This window comes from Artemia sp. Qi Xiang Cuo, chromosome 4, assembly GCF_049724085.1.
Source record: "Artemia sp. Qi Xiang Cuo chromosome 4, ASM4972408v1, whole genome shotgun sequence".
NCBI classification, from domain to species: Eukaryota; Metazoa; Arthropoda; class Branchiopoda; order Anostraca; family Artemiidae; genus Artemia; species Artemia sp. Qi Xiang Cuo.
The window spans coordinates 55,186,599-55,210,530 of record NC_142797.1 but is presented as its reverse complement, the minus strand read 5'-3'; the positions used below and the strand labels follow the sequence as shown (position 1 = coordinate 55,210,530).

The window sequence follows — 23,932 nt, the reverse complement described above, 5'->3', positions numbered from 1 at the left end:
CTAGGGCTGCTTGAATACGGTTGAGGATTATCTGCGAGAAAAGTTTCCCAGGGATTGAAAGGAGACTAATGCCCCTCCAGTTATCGCACTTTGATGCGTCTCCTTTCTTAAAGAATTTAATCAGTGTGCTTTTCCTCCATTCTTCGGGGACTTTCTCTGATTTCCAATTATTTACATGAAACTAAATAGTCCTTTGGACACCTATGGGGCGTCGTTTGGGGGTGGCAAGGGGGGCAGTTGCGCCCCTCCCCAATAATGTGTAGAAAAAAATATTATACATCCCATTCCCTTTGACTATCCAGACATGGACCCCTACTACCATAAAATATGCTGGATTTATATGATTAGAAACGAAATCGTGGGGATTCATGACATAAGCGATTGTTAAGACTTCCTAATAATCATGATGATGGGGTCATTATGTTCCCATCCTAAGATACGCTGTCTTAAAAGTCTTTGAATAATTTTACAATATATCATGATCAAAATTTGTTCCTACTGCCTAGGAAAATCCAATGCTTTAAGAATCGTACAAGGATGGTTCCTGATCCAAGTTCTCTGACATATTATTATAGATATTAGAGAAAATTACCTATTAATCTAAAATGTCTTTTACTGAAAAAAAAAAAATGAAACCCGACTCTTACGCCCATTTTGTTTTTTAAGAAAGTAAAATTGTTTTGGTAGCTTAATGAAGAGTTATATCAGTTTAAGGACTCAAATTTCACTGGCAGGAGCCAGATTGGCTTTAGGGCATTCTGAGTTCTGCTGTTTCATGACCTTGAGTGATCCAGAGAAACAAAATACAGGAAGAACTGAAATGGATGGTGCCCATTTGGTCATTTCAATGACTTCCTGCATCAGCAGTTGCAGGAGAATAGGGGATGAGCATTTGAAGGTCGTAAGGTTTCAAACTTAGACACAATGTCGCTTAACTCTATGATAAAGGAATACAATTTTAACACCATGATATTTAACGGATAAGAAATAAGGCAAGCTATTACAAGGGATCAAATCAGAAGGGTGATGCTCCAAGTTTGGAACGTCCTTCAGCGTTTTATTGGACAATGGCTGGTAGCACTGACTGAAGTATTTTCTACATCTTCAAAACACCAGGTCTACAAGAATCTATGCTATTTGGCATGGTCTCTACAATTTTCGAACAAGAACAACTTCTTGCAATTACTTACATCTGCAATAACCGGGGAGAAAGAATTTAATTAGTCTCAAGATTTATTGAGAGATATTGCAAAAGCAGTCCCCAGGGTAGGTTGCGCGACCAAGAAGTATACTCTGAATTTCCAGCACCGATTATTTGCTAAGGACAAAAAAACCTATCAACTTTAATTACTGCCAATGACAGTATTTCCAAAAATAATTTAAGCAATTATTCACATCATAACCAGGCACTGAAACAAAGTTTGGTTAAAATTTTCGGAATTCAGAGTTTGAGTCTGTTATGTTAACATCAATACATTTATTGGTATTACTGTTTTAGAATACCCTTGAAACGGGAGGTTTTTTTTCGCTTTGCACTTTTCCGATGTTAAAAATTAAAAAAAAAGAGATAAAGAAAAAGAAAGGAAAGATAAACGCCACCATTGTAAGAATGAATACACAATCTAAACCTTCTATATCTGTCGATTTCTACGGAAAGGGGGAACTTCTACACTTCTTTTTAAGCTTGAAGTACGAGCAGTAATTCTCAAAACTACCATAGTAATACCTAAGAATCATTAGATATAAATAAAAAAAATTACATTTATTTCTTCATCAGATGGTTCGAGTACAACAGGATGAATAGCAACCTCCTTCGTCTCAAACGAGTCACTTTCATAATTTGGGTCTTCTGGGTCAATTTCCACTGGTACAAGTTCAGAGCCTGGTCTACCCCAAACACCTTTTCCACCATCACCACCTGAAAAAAAAAAAAGATATTAAAAGCGTCAGATGCCACAAAAATCTTATGGGAACAAAGTCAATTTTCCGTCACAAACGTCTTTCTTTTTACAAATATGAAACAAAGTTTTAAGAAAAAAAAGAACAAAAAACATTATAGAGTTTAAGCCAGAACTCTCCTTGTTGAAATTTTTTTTTTTTTACCAAAAAAGTACATTTACAAGTGCTTCAAGTTTGCTTATTTAGTTTTTCGAAGCTCATTTTTCGACAAATATTTTTAGAACATGGCAACAAACTTAGCACTAGGCTTAGAAAAACTATCCAATTAATGGTATTACAATTTAGCTTAGCAACAAACCTAGTGAGTAGTTTCTGTCCATAAATTTCAGCAAAATTTTGTGAGCACTGAAACCCATAACTCTGTATAACCAATGTGGTAAAGTAGTATGGAAGTTAGTTTCACAAAAACGTGAACAAAACCAATTTTAGAAAGTTCACAGGGGCTGGTATAAATAAACTGTAATCAAAAGTGTGCTATCAAGGCTACTAAAATTTACTCACAAATGAACGCATCTCACGTAGTCACCTTATCTGGATGAAGAGCTTTTGAAAGTTCAGAAAAAAGCGAGTTTTATACCTATATTCACCATTTTTTTTCAGTGTGGGAGGGCTCTTGTTCCTGTTTGCAGGTGTAATCTACTTTACACATCACTGGCTCTCAGTCTTTTTTATACAACGGACCCTTTTCTTTGGGACCTTTTTATACCAGTGGCCCTTCTTTTTTTCTTTGATGAGCTCCCTCATAGCTATTGGACATAAGAAAAACCTTTCTTTTTTAATTAAAATCAGTTTTGAGGTTAAATTTATTTAAATGAAAAACTGACTTGGATGAGGGTAAGTTAACTCAGTTGAGGTTAAACTCTATTTTAAATGAAAACTGACTTAAAAGAAATAAATTATCTTACAATCGCAACAATAACTACAATGATAATAAACTTCGTTCAGTATCTTTTTTTTACAATATTACAGAGTTTCTTTCATTATCAAACTTATGGACAGCAAAGCTCTTCAGGCAATTAAATTCACTACAGGATTTATTAGGGTACCCTGGTTTATTTATTTTACGAAGTTTGTAATTCCACCATAGCTATTTATGGGTAAAAAAATGAGGATGGGGAGGCAGGTTTGGTGCACGTATGTAGAAGGTCCCAATGGGCATGCGTGAACCTTTTCCTGCCTGGAGAAGCTGTCAATAGCAGGCAGACCGCCGATGAGTGAAGAAGTGTATTATGTGCCTTCGGATTTCGTTTTTGATAAAATGACAGAAAAACGGGAACAACGCTACCGCATTAAATCCTGTGTATATCTTGGTGATTTTCAAGTGAAACGATCCGCAAAATGCAACAGACCTTCGGGAATGAAGCAATGAGGATCACGCAGATAAAGGGCCGGTACAACCACTTCAAAGATGACCGCACATCAGAGAAGAGTGAATCATATTCTGGTAGGCCCTCAATAAGCAGAAACGAGATCGTTATTGGCCAATTGAGGACACTGGTGATAAAGGGTCGTCGGATCAAAATAACATTGCAGACGAGTTGAACATCAGTATTGGATCCGTGATATCATTTTCACGGAAAATTTGGGCCTCAGGAGAGTCTGAGCGAAGTTCGGGCAAAAGCTGCTAGCCACCAAGCAGAAATAACTATGTATAAAGATCGCACAGGACATGCTAGGGGCGATGAACAGTATTTTTAATTTACTTAACACAGTGATCACTGGTAATGAGACCTGGGTTTACCGGCATGACCATGAAACCAATTTATATACATCACAATAAAAAAATCCAACATCACTGAGGCAAAAAAAAAAGCAAGGCAGGTCCAGAGCAACGTCAAGGTCATGGTGACCGTCTTCTTTGACTCCAGTGGCGTGGTTCATCACAGGTACGCTTCAAAAGGCATAACCCTCGCCAAGGAATACTACCAAAAGGTTTTGCATCGCCTTCCTGAGGCTTTAAAACGCAATCCATCGGACCTATGGGCAGCGGGCAATCGGCAGCTTCATCATGACAACACACCCGCCCGTTCTTCACATTTGACGCACAATTTCGTGGCCAAACACAACACACCTGTGCTCCATCAGGCTCCCTACTCTCTCAACATGGCTCCTTGTGACTTCTGGCTTTTCCCAAAGCTGAAAATGTCAATGAAAGGAACCAAATTTCAGTCCAGACAAGATGTCTTCGAAGTACACAATTCAAAGTACTAGCTGCACGCCGTCTCAAAAGATGCGTTCCAGCGCTGCTTCCAAGAGCGGCAGAATCGTTGGGAGAAGTGTGTGGCTGCCCAAGGGGACTACTTTGAGGAAGATCAGGAGAAAATATCATATCTGATTGAGTTTTTTTCGTGACATCTGAAATGTCAAATCTGACTGAGTTTTTTTAAGTTTGTGAAAAAAAATAATAAATAAGACAGGCATATTTATTTAGCGAAATTCCTGAGGTAGAGGCTCCTCAACGATTTTCTTTACTTCTAGTTCCATTGATGCTAATGGCAGGTGAAAATCACCTATTTTGATAATAGGTCTATATGGAGCTTTCGGTTACAGTTGAGAAACTCTACTAAATCAAAACTAAATAAGACAAAATGTTGATAAAGTAACAGATTAGGTACCGTGCATTGGGAGGCAGATATTTGCATTAAAATAAACATCAAACCTCGCCACCTGCTAGCCTAGAAACGATAAAAGACTTTACTATAATGCTCTTGCCACTGACTGATGGGTGACTAAAAAAAAAGATAGAAAATAAAAGAATCATCCATACAGATAAATTAGGTATATATACTGTAAATTAGGTATAATATGCCTAATTTCTTGTGTTTTGACAGTGGATCCTTAAAAATCTTACAGGGACCCCTAGAGTCCATGTAGATTTTGGCTGAAAACCCCCTGGTCAATACTGTTAAAACAATCAGCTATTTCCCAAATCCGTCATTTCGAGCATTTTGTAAAGGTATTAGAACTATTTAAAGCTGGGCAGTCGTAAAAATATTAGTTTCGCCTTTATCCCAAGGACTGTTACAAAGCAATCACCTTTTCACCCGAAAGACTGAAAAGAATTATCTTGTTTTTTTTTCAAAAAAGGAGCCTGTGTTTGACAACAGCGAGCTGAGCCAAAAGAAAGTAACTTAGTTTACTTGAATGTTATTTAAACGTTGAAATTAAAAATTAAAGACTGGAACAGCTACAGCTGAGGACTTCTCAAATTGCTAGAATTGAAATTTATTTGTTTTTTTTCCAAGTACAAAACGGCAAAACTTATACAAAAATAAAAAGAAAAAAATTATTTTCTGCTCAAGTTCTTGAATTTACATATGTGCAAAACCCGACAAGGTAAAAATTGCAATATACTTTTTTTTAGTTGGGGTGACAAATTAAAAATAGCAAAAAATTTATGATAAGTGTGTTTTGAACTGAAGATTGTTTCTAAAGCAACTTAGCCTATAGGTTCCTTTCCAGTATCTACAACAGCATTCCAATCTCAAATCATGTTACGGTCTTTAATAGTTTTAGTTTTATCAGCTCCAAAAAATACTTAACAAATGTAAAAGCTCCTTCATTTGTCGTCAGAGATGTTAAGCTGACTAAGTCCATTTTTACATTCTAAGGCTTTTGCATCATTGTATTTGATTGACTAGTTTTACCTTTATAGGAAATTTTACACTCATAGGAAATGCCCAGGAAGCTAATGATAATTCATAATGAACAATGGTAGAAAAGTTTTTGCCATCACACGAAGTAACTTATTTTGTAGACATTTGAATTAATTAGGCTTTAAAGCTGATCAATTAATTAAAGAAATTAATCAAACCACTTAAAATAAACCCAAGTCTCGTTTAAATACTTACTCTAAATCGGAAGCTTTAATTGGTTTAAAGCTTTCGATTATAAAATATCTGCATAAAATCGGATTTTCTCCTCCGTTTGTTTATGGAATTGTTCAAATGGCCAATTGAAAAGTTTATATTGCACATAATGTTCATGTCCTTCAACAATTCTGTCTAATTTTACAAAAATAGACACTTTCCTCTTCAGAAGTCAGCAGTAAAGACATCCCACAAAGCAGGACTGTCAGTTTGCAAAATATAGGGGGGGGGGGCATATTTTCCGAAATCTACAGGGGGAAATTTTTTGTTGTTTTCGTGATTTTTTTTTTCGGCAAAAATAATAAAAAATGTATTTTTTATGTAAAAATATCCGATAAAGTTAATTTTCAAAACTTAGGAGGGGCACAAAAATCTAGGGCAGGTAACAGCCCCCTTACCTAAAGGCCAATAAGGTGCCTTTGCAGCTAGACCTTTACAGCTTCTTGAGGGACTTTGAGATTTGAACGAGTGATTAGGACCAAACATTCAAGCAGAATAAACATTACACAAAGCATGTCTTAAGTGGAACTATTGTAATTTTGCCTGATACAATTTTGCCGGAATAGTCTTCGGACAAATAGCTGGTTTCCTCCAGTCCCTGACCGATCTGGACTTCGCAGACGACGTTGCTGAGCTGGAAACTACCGCCGACAGCTTACAAGGCATGATCAACGATACCTCTGAGGTTTCAAAGGGCATCGGACTGGCCATCAGTGGCGCAAAGACTAAAGTATTGGCTCTCAACCAACCTAATCCTTGCCAGGTTACCCTCGATGGTCAGCCAATAGAAAACGTCGAGGAATTCAAGTTTCTTGGCTCTATCGTAACATCAGATGGCGGAGCTGAAAGGGATATCTCTGCCCCCATAGCAAAAGCCTGAGGAGTCTTTACTAGTCTGAAAAAATCACTATGGACCAGACGAGAGATCTCAACCAAAACAAAAGTCAGAATCTGTGTTGCAACTCTTCGAACAGTACTACTCGCCATCCCGATGGCACGATATGTCGAGACGTCCTTGTCTGCGAACCAATGCCCTCCTGGAAACGTCAACCAGGAGGACAAAAGAAGAACCCGTGGCAAAAATCCAAGGAGGACCTGGAACAGTGGGGAGGTTTCAGGAGACACGGTCGGAGATGGGACAAAGACTGGCTGAAAATAGCCAGAGAAGCTGCAGCCGGCAGGTCCAAGTGGTCGTCGGAAGCCATCCAAAGATCCTTTGGTGCCGGGCAGGACAGGTCATCGTCTGGTTCCTGCCGAAAGTAAAGTAATTTTGCCAGATCGAAATTTCATGGCACGTAATTTTCCTACTACAACTACTACAAGTACAAATTTGCCTACCTTTTTTTGCAAGACCTCGGCCATAGCCAGTTCTCGATTTCCTCATGTTCTTTATTGATCTCGCAGTATTTGGGAGAATCTATCTTTCCCTATGGCATGCTCTTTTGCCAATTTGATTAAGTGCTTCGAGGGTCTTTTAGACCTGAAAATTAAGTTGTACGTGAATACAAAGTTATGTCTCCATAACAAGCAATTAAATTCAGAATAAACAGTACTTCAAATATATTCGCAGCAGTTTCTGTTTGTTTCAAGTAAGAATTGTTCCATGATTTTGTTTCTGCTCGTTTGAGGTTTTAATATGACTATTGACCTTTCTTTGAAAAACTGTTTTTTTTAATGGGTTTGAAAACCAGCTCTATTCGTTTTTTAATTGACATAGTTTTAGTATTGGTTAAACGTAGGAATCTTTGCAACTTTTGTTTTTTTTTTAGTTAATATGCTTGAGAACTAAAATGTTGGGTTTTAATTCAAATTCCAGCAAAACTTAAATTTTTAACCAAAAAGCGCGATCAGCTCTAGTTTTGTGCAATAATATTCAATGACATTACAATTCATATAAATTAAAAAGTTATGAATAGGCTCCGCAAATGAACACAATAAGTCTTCTTTAATAGTTTTTGTCCTCACTGAGGTTACTCTCTCCGTATCTAAAAACTTATACGTTTAAATCAACGAAAGAAAACCACATTTGTTATCCAGTTTCAGGTCACATATATTTAAAGTCACATATATATGAAGTCACACATATAAAGGTCACATATATGAAAAATGGTTTGTCTTCATAGAGGACAACCCGGTATTATCTACACGCCCCGTAAATTTCAATCCCATTGTAGATGAAACCAATTCTAGGCTCATTTTCGGGCATCACGAACCAATACAGTCAAAATTAGTTTCAAATTCGTTATCCGCACAAGGCTCCAATTGGCGCCAAAAAACCTATAAATTTTTAAGCTATTTTGAGAGACAAAATTAAAGGCCCCATTTTCGCGCATCCCGAGTCTTAGTGTTTTAGTCTAGAATGATTAAAAACATTCAAAATCAAATAACTGTGTAGAACGAAAATATAAGAAGCCCTAGCTGATATACAGTTACGTTACCAACATTTTTTTTGTAAATATATCATAGCACTTGAAAAATAAAAGAGTTTATTCAATCGCATTTGTTAAACAATAAAATTTTCAGATCGAATACTCCGAAAGGCATTGGGTCAAAAACATGCTTGGATGAATTACCAGCAGGTATGCATGTTGTATACGAAATGCGTTCAATAAAAGCACCAGTCCTGTGTTGCCAGATGGGTTTGTTTTCCGCCCCGTGGGCTTGTTTTAGCCATCAGGGGTGGGCTGAATTTTGGAGTGGGCGTGGGGGCCGTGGGGCGGGAACGTGGGCTTTATTCAGATCTATCCTTTTTTGATATATTTAACATATCTGGCCCAACCTTTTTGTGGCCTAGGCTTAGTCTAGAATTGGGGCTGTTGCAAAAAAATTATGTTAAGAAAACAATTTCTACTTAGTAATATGCAGATTTCCCTACTTGTAATTGTATATACCTAGAGAAGGAAACATGTTAAGAAAACAGTTCATACTTGATGATTAATATACAGAAATAATTGTTGGTGATATCTTGCTTGTAGCCCTGCTATACATTACCCCCAAGCCCTCCCACTCAATTTGCAAATACATGGCTGAAATTCATCCATTGTTTCAGTAAATTTAATCGACTGTGACAGAACAAAAACCAGAAAAACAAGGTACTGATGGGTGGCAGAATGCATTGGAAATATACAATTTGGGTTATATATTTGCACATTAGGGGAAGGAGTTAGGGATAAAGTATAGCTGAGATACATGCAGTATGTGTTACCTACAATTATTCTGCATATTATTCTGCAATTATTCTGCATATTATGAATTGTTTTCTTAACATGCTTCCTTCTCTAGACTGTTGTAATTAACACTTTTTAATTGCAAGTTTATTATACTTTCCCACCCCCCCCCGCCCATAATAAGCAAATATACATGGGCGCCCACAGGCTGCATTATATGGGGGGCTTACCTGGTCTACTTGGCACTTCCAGTGCTGTATAAGTAAAGAGCAATGTGGGCACAATATATTGTTTTGTTTTTTAGACCAGGGCACTTCTTATAGAAAAAATGTCACCGGAACTTCAAAATGAGCTCATGGAGGGCAACCAGCTCCCCCTCCCTCACGTCGATCACTTTCACAAACACATCCACTTAAAATTTTGAAATAGCCATTTTGTTCAGCATAGTAGCATAGTTTAGAGGTCCAGATATTATGACTTTGGGAATGCCATCCCTCCCCCCTCACAACCCTCAGAGCAATAGTCCAAAGAGAATATAACAACATCCTCAGTAATCAAATGAAAGAAATATTTAGGCAGACGTTGAACTAAATCAAAACAAACTATGAGCATGTGGACTTTTAAAAAGGTGACAAAGCAATATCTCAAGAACAACTTATATTAATAATTCAGATCTTTAAGAGTACATTGTGGGAGATTTTGAACTATCCAGAAGCCACTATGTGTATACTTTTATTACTACAACTACAGTTACTGTAACTAATGATGCTAAGAGTACTAAGGTGAAGGCACCCCCCCCCCTTGTTCCCCCTTATGGGCGCCCATGCAAATATATAGTCTGATTTATATATGGTAAAATTCTAGACAAGCTATTTGTTGCTATCTTGGGAAAGGGTTAGGTTACAAAAATGAAGCTTTCTGGGATGGGTTTACAGATTAAGGCATCTCCTTGAAAGATATTTTGAAGTAGCCAACCCGTCTCTACACCTATCTCCAATAGAGGGCATTGACCTTTGATGACCTTTAAAAACAATTATTTTATAAATGCGAAACCATACAGAAGAGATATTCTTCTTAAAAAAAGTAAAAAATATGTGTTTTCAGCTTTACAACTTTGCTCAATCCAAATTTGGGAGGTTTCAAAGATCTGGAAAAACATTTCCTAAATTTAGGAAAAAACCTTTGATATGGCTTAAAATTCTATTCTTATAACAAGAATTGCATTTTCAAACTAAAACCAGAGAAAAAGAAACTCAAATTTAAGATATAATGTTGTTTTGTCAAAATTCCAAGAGTTAGAAATCAGAAGAGGGTTAACATAATAGAATGGCAATATCTTCTCAGAGTATGTTTTTGGCCCAGGATTCATCACTGAAAGTTTTGTTTTCCTAACCTAACTCTTCCAAGTATCAAAAAGTAGCGTGTCTAGAATAGTGCTTCAAAGGCGGTCTGTGAACTCCCTTCGAACCTTGAGTTTATGATGTCCGAAACATATAAAGCTTTAAGGTAAGCCTCCTTAGAAGGGAGACATATCAACATGCAATTAAATTGATAAATGATGGAAATTTACCCTTATGTATTATTTCTCCCTCGAATACTCCTTAGCTCTCTTGGTACAATGCCTTGGTTTGCGTTCATGAGCAGTACTTGGAGCTCACCACACACTTCAGTCTAGCCAAAGAGAAAGAACGTTGCTATACTGCCAGAGTGCTACACGCTATGTATCAAGATGAGCAAAACAAAATGTTCATTGCGTTCTTCACACACACGCTGACCAATTTCGTCTTTTTGAAGAGCTGCGCGGTTTGATACTAAGTCTCCTGCGTAGGATACTCTGCTCATCTTCAGTGTCTTTGGTGGTTAATATGGACTTCGAAATCAGTCATTTGCCACCAGATCAAGTTGATTTCAGACACGAGTTCCTGATTGAAATGGCCAAATCTAAACTTTCAGACACACAGAAGAGCGAAATCAAAATATGGTGTTTTGCGTTCATGAAAACTGTGGCTAAAGCGGTGCTTAAACGAATGCCTGCTGCTCTGGATTCGATCCTAAAGCTGAAATTTTTATCCCCTGTGATTTGCTTGTCTCAGTTTCGACCCCGATTTGGAGACTTGCCATCGAGAATTGTTGCTACCACTGATCTCAGTACCTTGGAAAATCAGTGGAGGAAACTGTTGGATGTTAATTGATCATTTGTGTGTGGAGGAACAATCCCCAAAGACTCCTCTCAGTTCTGGATAGATGTCCTACATTATCTTGATGCTGTTGGGGCATTTCCTTTTCATGATTTAGCCAAGTGGGCATTGACCCTGTTGAGTTTGCCAATTAGCAATACGATTGTGGAACGGTCCTTTTCTATGATGAATGTCATTAAGAGCAAGCTCTGAAACCGTATGCTCTTGCCCATGTTGAAATCAATACTTGCGTTCAGGCTGTGGTTGTCAGCATGGGGCTCTTGTTGCTCGACGTTTGAGCCTACAAAGCGGTTGCTGATTTTCAATAGTGATATTTGTAAGGCTTGTGAAGTCGAAGAAACTGACCAAACAACTAATCTAGTCGATCTAAATAATATCCTAGCCTCCTTTGAGTCTTAAATCTCTTAGTGCCTTATGGGTCTAAGTGCCTTTCTTTTTTTTTTTTTTTTTTTTTTATCCGTGTCTATTTTTTCATGTTGGGTTTAAGAAGGGTTTTGTATTAACCCAGTTGTCACGTTTGTTTTTGAGGCCTTTCTTTAATAATAAATTTATATTTATATATTGTGTTGCAACTGCTTTTCAATAGTGATATTTATAAGGCTTGTGAAGTCGAAGAAGCTGACCAAACAACTGATCTAGTCGATCTAGATAATATCCTAGCCTCCTTTGAGTCTTAAATCTCTTAGTGCCTTATGGATCTAAGTGCCTTTCGGTTTTGTTTTTGTTTTTTATCTGTACGTATTGTTTCATCTTGGTATTACGAAGGCTTTTGTATTAACCCCGTTCTCACGTTTTTTTTCAGGCCTGACTTTAATCATAAAGTTATCTTTAAATATTGTGTTGCAACTGTACCAATTAACGCGTACCAAAAATTTTTATGTGATAATAAACCAAAGATTTTGTATGTCTTCGGCTTGTTAATAGCATATTCATTGGATTCTAAAAGTTAATAAAAAGAGTTCACAGCTATTTAACCATTATAACGCATAAAACTGCAGCTAAAAACAGATGAATTTTGGCAAATCACATAAATCGTTGTTCTTCCGTGAAAGTGGAGCAGGATGAACGAAGGGTAAGCAAGTAAGGTAAAAGTAGAATTAGATTAGGGGCAAAAATTTTTCTGATTTTAGCGCGAGAGAACAATTTTAGCACTATTTCATCATGTGTAGCACTGTAGCACGTGCTTCAATTTGTAGCACTTTCGTAATGAAATTTTTTAATTTTGTCATGGACGAAATTATGAGGATTTTGAAAAAGGTTAAGGATTTAACAAAAAGTTTGGAACGCATTTTTCCGTATTTGTTTTGAGAATTTGTGCGAAGTTCGATTAAACCAGGACCACCTTTTTGCCGTGTTTGTTTCGAAAGATTGGTGCTAAGTTTGAAATAACCGGACAAAAAAAACTGATCTAGAACTAATCCAACTACACTTATCGGGGCATTTGCGCGTGTCGCGGCGGCGAAAAAAATGATTTTTTGACTAGCACCGAAAATTGTTGTGAAACACACAAATTTGGGCAATTTTAGAAGTTTGTGAACTGACCATGATGGCAGTCTTGGTTTTCAAAGGCTCGGGTGTATTTTGGCTTGCTTTTCAAAGGCTCGGGCTTGTTTCTTGTTTGACTTTCTGGCAACCCTGCAGCAGTCAACATTTGGTGTAAAGAGAAGTTGAGGGTGGTTGATGTCCCCACATATAAATGATAATTTTTGCTTGTTTTCAATTCTAATGTTGCCATAGGAAAAACTTTCTTTTTTTTAATATCGAGGTAGGCAATGTGATCGCCTTAAATATTGCAGTTGCTATCAATACCGCAAAAGGAAAAAAATTCTTAGAATCGGGAATTGTATCCGAATTGTGACATCAATGTTCAATTGGAGTTAGAATAAGAATCGAGAAGTTTTGGCATCATCTCGTCATTTCTTTTTAACTATTTTGATTAGCATAGCTATCTTGATTTTGATCCAGTGCCATATGACGCGTTGATACAAACCCGGAGGGGAAAAGGGAGTTGGCCACCTTCATATTCGTCTTGTCAGTTAGGAAAGGCAAAGAATGAGTCCTCAGAGCCTTCTATGATCATCTGTTCCAAGTAATTGAACCAGGAAAAAAAAAACAAAAAAACAACTGGTACATGGAGGCACAACAGTTTTTGTTTCTCCAAGCCCATACATAGATTTTGGCATTTCAGAAACTTGTTAAAAGACATATATATATATATATATATATATATATATATATATATATATATATATATATATATATATATATATATATATATATATATATATATATATATATATATATATATATATATATATATATATATATATATATATATATATACAAACATTTTGGCTATATAACCAATAGTGATGCTCAGGAAATGAGAAAAAAAGCCGCAGAACAGGGTTTTACTCATAAGATATTCAATAATTTATAATTAGTGTTTTGAGAATGGCTTCTCTGTGGCAGTCAATCTTGGCACTCTTGTCACTCCTTTTCTAGGAGCAGCAACCAATCATAGAAAAATGGCTGGCATGCTGGATTCGCAATTCCATGTCCTCTGTGGCGGGGTTCGTGTCCTGGTGTTACTATGTTATTTGTTTTGGGATAGCAGTGAGTGGTGTGACTCTGTAAGCTTAGCCAGAGTCGACTAAATTCCAAAAGGGGGAAACATGCAGACATGAAAAATGTAGGGGAAAACAAACGGGAAGCATCGGATGATTGGCCACCAGCCACGGATAGCACTCCTAACCTAGGGCAGAGAAACTGGATATTGGTACCTGCCCTGCACGGACTATTGATCTGCAGGCAAAAATGTCTTTCCAGTTTTTTTTTTTTTTTTTTTTTTTTTTTTTTTTTTTTTTTTAACGTTTACGTTTGGATTCAGGCCCATTCATATTATTCCGCTATGGTGGCGCTACATGCAATTTTGATCATGTTCTATAGGTTTCGCCCTGTTCCATAGGGCGAACCCACGCCAACCAATGAAATTCATTCTCGTTTAACATCTAGACTTGACATTTCGCCAAAGTACGAGATTTTAGCGGAGATTTGATTACGATATAAGGAGCCGACGACTTTTTGGAAAGGTAATATTTTGAAGTAAGATGGAAAAAAGCAAGAAATGAGGGATCGGGAGTTTCTGGTGCCTGGTATTTTTTACTTGTTTAGCTGTAAATATGAAATGCTTGTTTGAAATCAAATTTCCAGTTTTTCCCCGTCGCGGATGCTTGCACGATATAGTTGACTCGAGTAGGCTAGCCATCTTCAGGGTGATCGAAAAATGTTCTTTCTAAAGAAAGAAAATTATTTCTTAGACCACACTGCATTTTCATTTACAAAAATGAAAAATTAGCATATGCTCAATGAAAAACAAGTGGCGGGTGACAAAATACATGAGATTTATGTAATTTGGGCTATATATTTCCATATTAGGGGGGGGGGGGGTAAAGTATTTGTACAAAGTGAAATTAGAAAATAATTCTTAATCCATAATATGCAGAATAATTGCAGGTAACACATTTTGGATGCATACCCGCTATATTTTAACCCCACCCCCAGAGTGAAAACATATAGCCCAAATTTGTTTCTAAAGCATTATATTTTTATCAAGTTTTGGTATTTTTTATAAGGATTAGCGTAACTTTACTTCTTGAGTAGAGTTGCTATAACAGAAAAGTACTAACCCGTTTTTTGTCTCTTGAGTTTTTAACCGAAGAAAACATTTTTCTGCAATTCGAAAATCGTTGGCCCCGCTTCATATAAAGGGGGGCCCTCATTTGGGAACTCAAGCCGTACATTCCACGGTTTTTTCTGCGAGTCCCCTCGCAAAGTCACAAAATCACTCATGTGATTGTAATTCGTTACATATTTGGCCCTGTTAGCGCGAGGCCCAGTGCGGTCGCACCACTTGCCACCCCCAAAGGACGGCACTGGCTATTGGAGGGGTTGGAATCGAGAGTCCATACTAGATACTTAAGAACAATAATAATCTAGTATGAAAGTAAATTTGGAGTTATCATATTGTCCAGCTGTGATGCTAGGTAACTGCACGAGTTGATATTTAGTGGAAATAAATTTTTTTAAGTAGGCTTTTTTCGCCGCCTTGAAGTCAGTAGTTGGGAGACCTATTTCTAGCCTTATTTTCAATCTAATTTTGGCAGCAATCCTTGCACGCTGCTATCTTTGCTCGCTAGACGGGATTTATACCCCCTTTACATTTTTAAAACGACAGTGGAATTAGTTGTCTCGCGCAACGTGTAAGTTTTGCACGTTTCATAGAATTTTTTTTTACCCTTGTCGTGGGACTATGGGCAATTAGATAGATAAGTGCATTAAAGCCAAAAATACGGCCATGAACACAAAACGAGCCCAAATATAATAAACTTGCATCGGCGATCATTATAAAAAGCAAATATATAATGAACTTGCATCGGCATCATAAAAACACACTTAAATGAAACATACACTTAAAAACAAGTTTTTTTTCGACTGAAAGTAAGGAAACTAATCCATATATGTGGGAGAGAGGTGCTGCCCCTTCGTCGGCCCTCTCTCTTTACGCTAAAATTTGACTTTTTGTAATAATTCTTTAAGAAATACTGCTCAAACACAAGGGCCGTTGAAATTTAATAATAAGTGCTTAGCGAGAACTTTAAGACAGCCCCCCCCCCCAATTTTTGTCTTACTATCGGCTGAAAAAATTGCGTTTAAAAGAAATGAATTTGAAGTCAAGACTTAAGTAAGAAAAGAGAAATGGGATGCAATACTCTTGATTATATCCGCTTGATTATAAAAGAACGATGAATAAGAATTATATTGAAAGTGACGTCACCTTGGCTCATATTTCCACCCACTTAAGAATTAACTTGGAATTAGACCCCTCATTTTAAAGTTCTTCATTTTATTTTCTTAAACCTGATATAAATTGAAAATAAGCTAAACTTTACTCGTTTTATTTAACAAAATTTCCAGGTGCCTTGTTATTCTACAAATAAACTAAGGCGACGTATTATTTAAGACGCCTATTATAATATGCTATTTAATGAACGACTGTGCCATCCACTACACAGCTATCTGGCAAGAGCTGCTGCCGTGATACATACGGCATGCGAAATTCTTTTGGATCAGCAAACTTGTTTGTGCCCTAAGAATTTAACAACAACACCATGAAAGATTCGGCAAGGATTTGTAGTTGAATTGATTAAAAGGTTGATAGCCTGATGTATTACCTTTCCAGTTTTTTCTTTTTTTTTCATTGACTGCTAGCATTACAATTTCAGGGACCCTAGAAAACTTATTGTCAACACACTCAGAGTTGCTACATCCCGAGAAACATTTCTGGTGGTTATCGAATGCGTTAAAAGGTACATTCTTTATTAGACATTTTAGTTTTTCAGTATTTCCACCATCGTCGTGGGTTTTTTTTTTTGTATAGCCCCAAGGAAAGATCCTTAGTGAGGCTTGAGATACAACATTTTGTGAGGATTTTTGAATAATCGGTCCTATTCTTGACAAGGTTTATAGCAGTCAAATTTTTTGTGACATGGTTGGCACACCCGTGTTTTATTATACCCTTTCCATGGGCCACACGCTCAATATTGCGTTGATATACCCTTGAATTCACATCCCCAAAAAACCGAGACCTATGCATGGACAAACTAAGTAAAAACCCCTCTAAAATTATGTCCTGCTCGATTCCCAAAGAAAACCATTCCATTTCAGATAGTATAGGTTGTCTTGTGGTGGCGCCAGGTGCTGATGGCGTGGTAAATGTGTTTCTTAAATACTGAATTATTACTGAAGATTATGAATCTGATTTTTGAAGAATTCGAAGTAGCATACCTGGCAAATTTAGGAAAACCCTAATAAAAACACGGTATAAGAAAGGTAATAAGAGTGAGTGTGGTAATTATAGAGGCAGGGAAGTTTGCCAAATGTTTTTCAGAGAAATTGCCTACGAATTGTTTTGAGTGTCTGGCTGACTGACCATATTTCAGACAGTAGACTGTACAATAAGTGTGGTTCAATCCCGCTTTATAGGGCTATAATGTGAGAAAGGTTGAGATGGCTGGGGCACGTTCTGCAGATGAAGGATGACAGATTATCGAAGATGGGGCTTTTCGGCCAACCGTTGGAGCCTAACAGAATGCATACTGTCCGCGGTTGGGTGGGAGGATGTCGTACAGAAAGACTTAAGAAAAATGGGAACTTCTTAATAGGGTGTAAATAGGGAGGCTTTGAAAAGATTAGGATGCAGGAGGAGCGTGCATAGTTGTGTTGGCCCCAGGTGGCTTGGTGCTGTGGTGAGCAGTTAATTGCAGTAGTAGTAACGGTACTTGTGTCTTAAAGCCACCACACTCAAGTTCTCTCGAGATTTTGTATCGCGAAAAAGAGACAATAACCGGTTTTCATGGTCTTTATGCCAGACTAAATAAAAAAAACAAGTTTTTTTTAACTGAAAGTAAGGAGCAAAATTAAAACTTAAAACGAACAGAAATTATTCCATATATGAAAGCGGCTGTCCCCTTCTCAACGTCTTGCTCTTTATGCTAAAGTTTCTTATTGTTTAAAAAAATAGAGTTGTGAGAAAGAGTCAAACTACAACAAAAAATTATGGAAGGGGGCCACCCAGACCACATTACATTGAATACGACCTAACTTAACAAAAATACCAACTAAATATTTAATTAAAATATAGCTACAATGCAGTTTCCCACCGAGCTGAAACTAATATTGTCAAACAGTTTGAGGTAACAAAATGTAAGAAAGTAGCAACCCAGCTCAATAGTAACCGAAACTCTAAAAAACGGAATTTTGATACCAATAGACATCAAAAGAATCAGATTTTAATGCTGATTTCAAATATATAAGTTTCATCAAGTTTAGTCATACTCATCAAAAGTTACGCTCCTGAGAAAATTTGCCTGATTTTCGAAAAAAGGGGTAACAACCTATAAAAGTTATAGAACCTTAATGAAAATCACACCATCAGATTCAGCGAATCAGAGAACCCTACTGTAGAGATTTCAAGCTCCTATCTGCAAAAATGTGGAATTTTGTATTTTTGCCAGAAGAAAGATCACGGATGCGTGTTTATTTGTTTGTTTGTTTTTTTTTTCCCCCAGGGATGATCGTATCGACCCAGTGGTTCTAGAATATCGCGGGAGGGCTCATTCGAACGGAAATTAAAAGTTCTAGTGCCCTTTTTAAGTGACCAAAAAATGGAGGGCAACTAGGCCCCCTCCCACGCTCTTTTTTTCCCAAAGTCACCTGATCAAAATTTTGAGACAGCCATTTTGTTCAGCATGGTCAAAAATATAATAACTATGTCTTTTAGGATAACTTAATCCCCCAAAGTCCCGGAGGAGGGCTAGAAGTTATGAACTTTATCCATGTTTATTCATAGTATTGGTTATTGGGAAGTATACAGACATTTTCAGGGGGGATTTTTTCTGGTAGTGGGGGGTGGGTGGGTCGGGGGTTATGTGGGAGGATCTTTCCATGAGGGAAGGGACATTGCGATGAAGGGGGCGCCGGATTTCCCAGCATTATTTAAAAAACGATCAGAAATTAAATAAAAAAAAAGTTTTTCAACTGAAAGTAAGGAGCAACATCAAAACTTAAAACAAACAGAAATTATTACGTATATGATTGGGTTCGCCCTTTAGTCAATACCTTGCTCTTTAAGTCAAAGATTTTTTAGTACTTTCATAAGAGCTATTTATTCTAATTAACCGCCTTTGTGATTAAGAGGTCATTTTTAAAGAATTGGAACAAAATCAGAACTTTAGTGTAAAGAGCAAGGTATTGACGAGGGGGCGAACCCCCTAATATACATATTAAAAATATATGAATATAGAAGTTTATTATGTATGTTAATTTGTAAGTTACATATATTTATTACTAACAAAAACGTTTGTAAATAGAATCAAACAATTTTCAAGAAAGTCATTTAATCAGATAAAAGTATAATTAATATGCAATTTTTGTTTTAATCATTCATGTACAGTGAGCCAAAAGCAAAACCTGCATTAATTCAAAAATGTTCAAAAATTAAATAGAAAAAACACGTGTTTTTAACTGAAAGTAGGGAGCAAGCATCATTATATTTCATCATATTTTGGTACATTTCATTATGATTAACCCAAATTCACTTCTTGAGTGTGGTGGCTATAAGAGACAAGTACCATAGTAACAGATCTGATTTTGATTTAGCTTTTTTGCTTATATTTGAGTTGAGAGGGGTGCTTTAATCAAATTTCCCCTGCATCACCAACCCCAGGAACAGCTTTGTATTGGGGGGGGGGGGGGGGTGCAGTTGATGTTGTTGGTCACATCTCATGGAAACATCTTAATAAAATAACAGCAGTACTAAAAAATTTATTTTTCCAAAGACCATGGTCGCTTTTTTAACAATCCACCCACCCTTAGATGGTTGCCGGTATAATTCTAGGATATACAAAAAATAATAGAACAAATAAATTATTACTTCATAACTGCAGTCATTTTCAATTAATCAGAGTATCATGCTTCCTTCCATTGTTACCCACATAGTCTATATTGGAATATATTCAAATACTATTTGGTGCTTACGTGTTATAACAACCACACCAAAGAAGTGAAGTTAGGTTAATCATAATGAAATATACCAAAATATGAATGAAAATATAATACTTCAGTAACAAAATTATGGAAAACACAACATACAATTATGGGAAGCAGGCCAGCCAGAACACATTATATTTAATGCCTAAATTAGCCACTTCTATATTTTAAATATTTAAGTAAAATATACCCCCAAAGTAAATTCCCTCACTCAAGCTAAGCTGATTATCTCTGAGTGAAGGCAGAGAACCGGTTTCATTACAGATCAAGAACAAATGCAGATGCAGTTGTTATGCTTTCATTACAGATGCGGTTGTTAATAACATGTAAGTACCTAATATACTAATCTAGCAGAAATTGTTTCATCAGGTCAAGAATGTGACACTAAACTTATTGATTCCACTTTTGTTGGTTTGACATTACAAACAGAAAATTCAAAGCAATTTTAAAAATCTGGCATGGCAAATAAATAGATCTGAAGCTAATGAACAATATGGTATAAAAACCTTGTCTATTCAGTCAAAATAGTAGCTTCAGCTTAGTCACAAAATTCCATATTTAAAAAAAACATTTTTCTTAAAAAAAAACTGAAGCAAATTTAAAAAAAGTAATGCATTGAATTTATAAAGCTAAATCTCAGCTATTGAATAATACTAAAATTTCTACCTCTCATCAAAACTTGAAGATGGTATGCAATCTACTTAAAATCAGCCAAAAACATGCATGGTAAGCATAAACCTTAAGAATGGCTATTGGTTAGGCCTATAAGTATATAGCTTTAATTGCTGTAAATAATCACTGTCAACATTAATTAGTTTGTAACTGTTTTAGATAAGGATTTCTTGGAATTATTAATAATCCTCATTTTATTCTTGTAAAACAGAACTGCAGTGCAGATTTCATAATTAATAAAGTATTTCTGTAAAATAATATTGTTTACCTTCTCTGGGGCCTGTCAAGCAGCTTTGTACCAGGATCAGAAGAAGCTCTATCCTGTAGCTCACCAGTTCCAGTATGTACCATTTCTACTTCTGTGTTTGTCAAATCTAAGGGCTCAGACTGATCCATGATCTGCAATGATTTTATACCAATATAAAAATGTGTTAAAAAACAAAATCTCATGTTATTTTGAATACCGTTTAATAAATGATCCTGCAGTATCAACAGCTATAAGTAAAAGAGACACAACAACTTAGCATTTGATGGGTCCCTGTTAAATATTGTTTATCATATTTTGTAAGGTACCAGGAGCAAATTAATGGAGGTGTGCTACTTCAATTAATTTTTGGATACATGGCAATGGAACAGATGGCAGCCAAAACTAAAAAATTAATCTCCACTAAGTTTATGATTTCTTAATTTCAGATAGCATATACTCTCATTTAAAAAAAAAAAAAAAATTAAAACCTACACTTCCTGGCTTTAAAAATTTGCAAGTCTTTAAGCATGGAAGTTTCATTAACAAATTGCCTAAATTTCAACTCCATTTCTACAAATCTTTGCCATGTATCTGTAGTTACCTATATACTTTTAGAAATTCAACTTTGACAAACATTTATTAATGATGCTAGAATTAAAAATGGATGTTTTCAGTGGGACTGGGAAAACAGTCAGCATCACAATTTTGAAGTGGATTAATAATAATAACAAAATTTCTGTACCCCCCCCTCCCCCCCTCTTAGGCTATTAGTCCCCTTTCCTTCTCCCAGGGGACACCATTTGATTGTTGTCAAAAAGATTAAAATACCCTAATTTTAGATAGTTGTTATTTTGGCTGTTTTTTTTTATGTAGAATGGAGACCTCTGGTTTAACATAAAATGAAAACATCTCTACACAAAAAAATCTATTCTCACAACACACTAAGATTACTTCTTTAAAAAATGTTTCAATCTAGTGTATGTAACTTTATATTTTCCAGTCAATCATTCAAAATAAAGTTTAATTAGAAATGCTACAGAGACTACAGACTATCTGTTACATTGATTTGCACTTCAAACCAAATAAGATCCACTGCTCAATCTAGCCTATCAAAGAATTAACAATAGGCAAGGACATATATTTATTTTCTATTCTTAAGCTCCCCTAAAAAAAAATTTAACTTCTAGCTATTTTTACACGTTTGACCCTAAATATTTGATAATTTAAAAAAGCATAAGTCCAATGTACAATTTGCTTCTCCTAGACTGTAGGTCTTGGTAAGGTTGCCCAGTATTTGAGTTGGATCTTAACTTTATTTTTATGTTTCTTTTTTTTTATTATTATTAGGTTAAGATGTACATGCTTTTGTGTTGAGTAAGTGGTGCAATGTGATATGAGAAGGGAGCTTGTAAGAGGTTTTTAGCCAGTGCTGGTTAGGACTTTCTTGGAGAAATTGCATAGATATGGTTTTCAGTTGTGTAGTCACTGTTTCTTCAACAAGTACAAGTAGTTTTTTTAGCAGAATTTAAACTGTTGGAGCAGGACTTCTATGATTTCAGGAAAGGTTTTTAGGCAGGATTTTTGAGTAGCCTAGCCTACCTTAAGAAGTTTGGCTGAAACCAAACTAACCTAGTCCCTTTCCAAGATAGCCAAAAGTAGCTAAAGTAGAATTTTACCAAAAAAAGCATCAAATGATGTATTCACTTTCCACTTAGCTAAATTATGTGACCCCTGCAAATTTACCATATTTTCCACATGTCATTATTGCTTCAACCTATATACCCATAAATTGTATAATACTGGTGAAATCAAGAAATGGAAAAAGACATGGGAAAAATAGAATTTGGGATAGTCCTAAAGGCTATAATTGCATACTAGGGAGGGAGTGGGGATATAGGCTAGTAGCCTATAGTGGAAGCACCCTCAAAGTGTGTTAGCTACAATTTCTTTGCCAATTATGATTTTAACATGTTTCCTTCTTGATAGTCCCAATTGTTGGCTAATAGCCTAGCCTACCAAATTCCTATTCTGAAATTGGTACAACAATTTTCCCAGGTTTCTTTATAGTCAAGAGGGGATTGTGGGGAATCTGCATTTTTCTTGCAAATTTTTATGTTTAGTCTTCACTAATTCTTTTGTACAGCTTCATACATACGAAAAAAGCAATTTATTGACCTACAAGGCAAATAAATCAACCAACAGCCAAATCAAAATCTGTTTCTTCTTGAGTGTGAGATGTTTTCCCGTCGTCGAACAAGAAATATTGAACGAACATTGTCAATCAGTAAGCCGTTTCTGTAAGATCTGTTAATTGAAATTTTTCTCAGCAATAGTTGTTTTACTAAAGAATATTTTTCATTTTGTCCTTTGAAGTGTTGCTGTTGAGTTGTCATTTCTTGTATTTGAACTGCGACAAGCCTATCGCTTTCTCCTGTGTTGAATACAATAAAGATAAAAAAAAGAGTTCATGCGGTCCAACAAAAAGCAATTCATCAACATAGCTTATAGATACAACATAGTATATTGATAATGAAATTGAATCCAGAATAGTAAACCCCAGCACTGGACTCTTTTGGTAAAACTTGCTGTCAATTCGAACGCGAGACCATGCAAGCTGGAAAAAATTGATATTTTTCATCAGTAAACTATGATGAGACTTGTTTTTCTTTCTTCATAATGTGACAAAAAAAGACAATAGCATTGCTTGATTCTCTTTTTCTTAAATATTCCACTGTATTAATCAGATTACCTAAAAAGAAACTACTTCAGAATTCTCCAAATTTTGGTATTATAATAAAACCAAAAACCTTTTGCCAATGCGATAACCAAACCGATCAGGGACGATTTGCGATTTTAAAAAGTAAGTAAACAACGATGTGGCCACAATGTATTATTTGTTATTTTTTCACCAATTTGCTTCGTATAAAAAGGGCTGTCGTAAAAACTGCAAAAGGAGATCATTCGATTAGAAATCGAAAGTTCTAGTATCCTTTTTAAGAGTCAAAACTGATTAGGGAGTAACCAGCCTCCTCCTTTTTTTTCCATTCCCCAAACACATCTCATTGAAATTTTGAGATAACCATTTTGTTTAGCATAGTTGAAAGTTGTCTCTGGGGATCTAACCCCCCCCCCCCCACAGCCATCGGAGCAAAGGTGTGAGTTATGCAATTCGCCCAGTGTTTGCATGTTGTATTTTTTATTGAGAAAGGT

The 23,932-nt window shown here is 36.1% G+C and overlaps 1 protein-coding gene across 1 annotated transcript in view; it reads right to left on the bottom strand.

Moving 5' to 3' along the window:
- Nucleotides 1–23,020, bottom strand: part of Pdcd4 (Programmed cell death 4) — a 52,887-nt gene extending 29,867 nt beyond the window's left edge. The window contains exons 1-4 of the mRNA XM_089088423.1: nt 22,902–23,020; nt 20,744–20,874; nt 7,167–7,308; nt 1,761–1,918 (exon numbers count right to left, since the gene is read on the bottom strand). Of these exons, the coding sequence (XP_088944549.1) occupies nt 1,761–1,918; nt 7,167–7,212 (204 nt within the window). The 5' untranslated portion in view covers nt 7,213–7,308; nt 20,744–20,874; nt 22,902–23,020. The remainder of the gene's footprint in view (nt 1–1,760; nt 1,919–7,166; nt 7,309–20,743; nt 20,875–22,901) is intronic.
- Between the last annotated feature and the right edge of the window lie 912 nt (nt 23,021–23,932).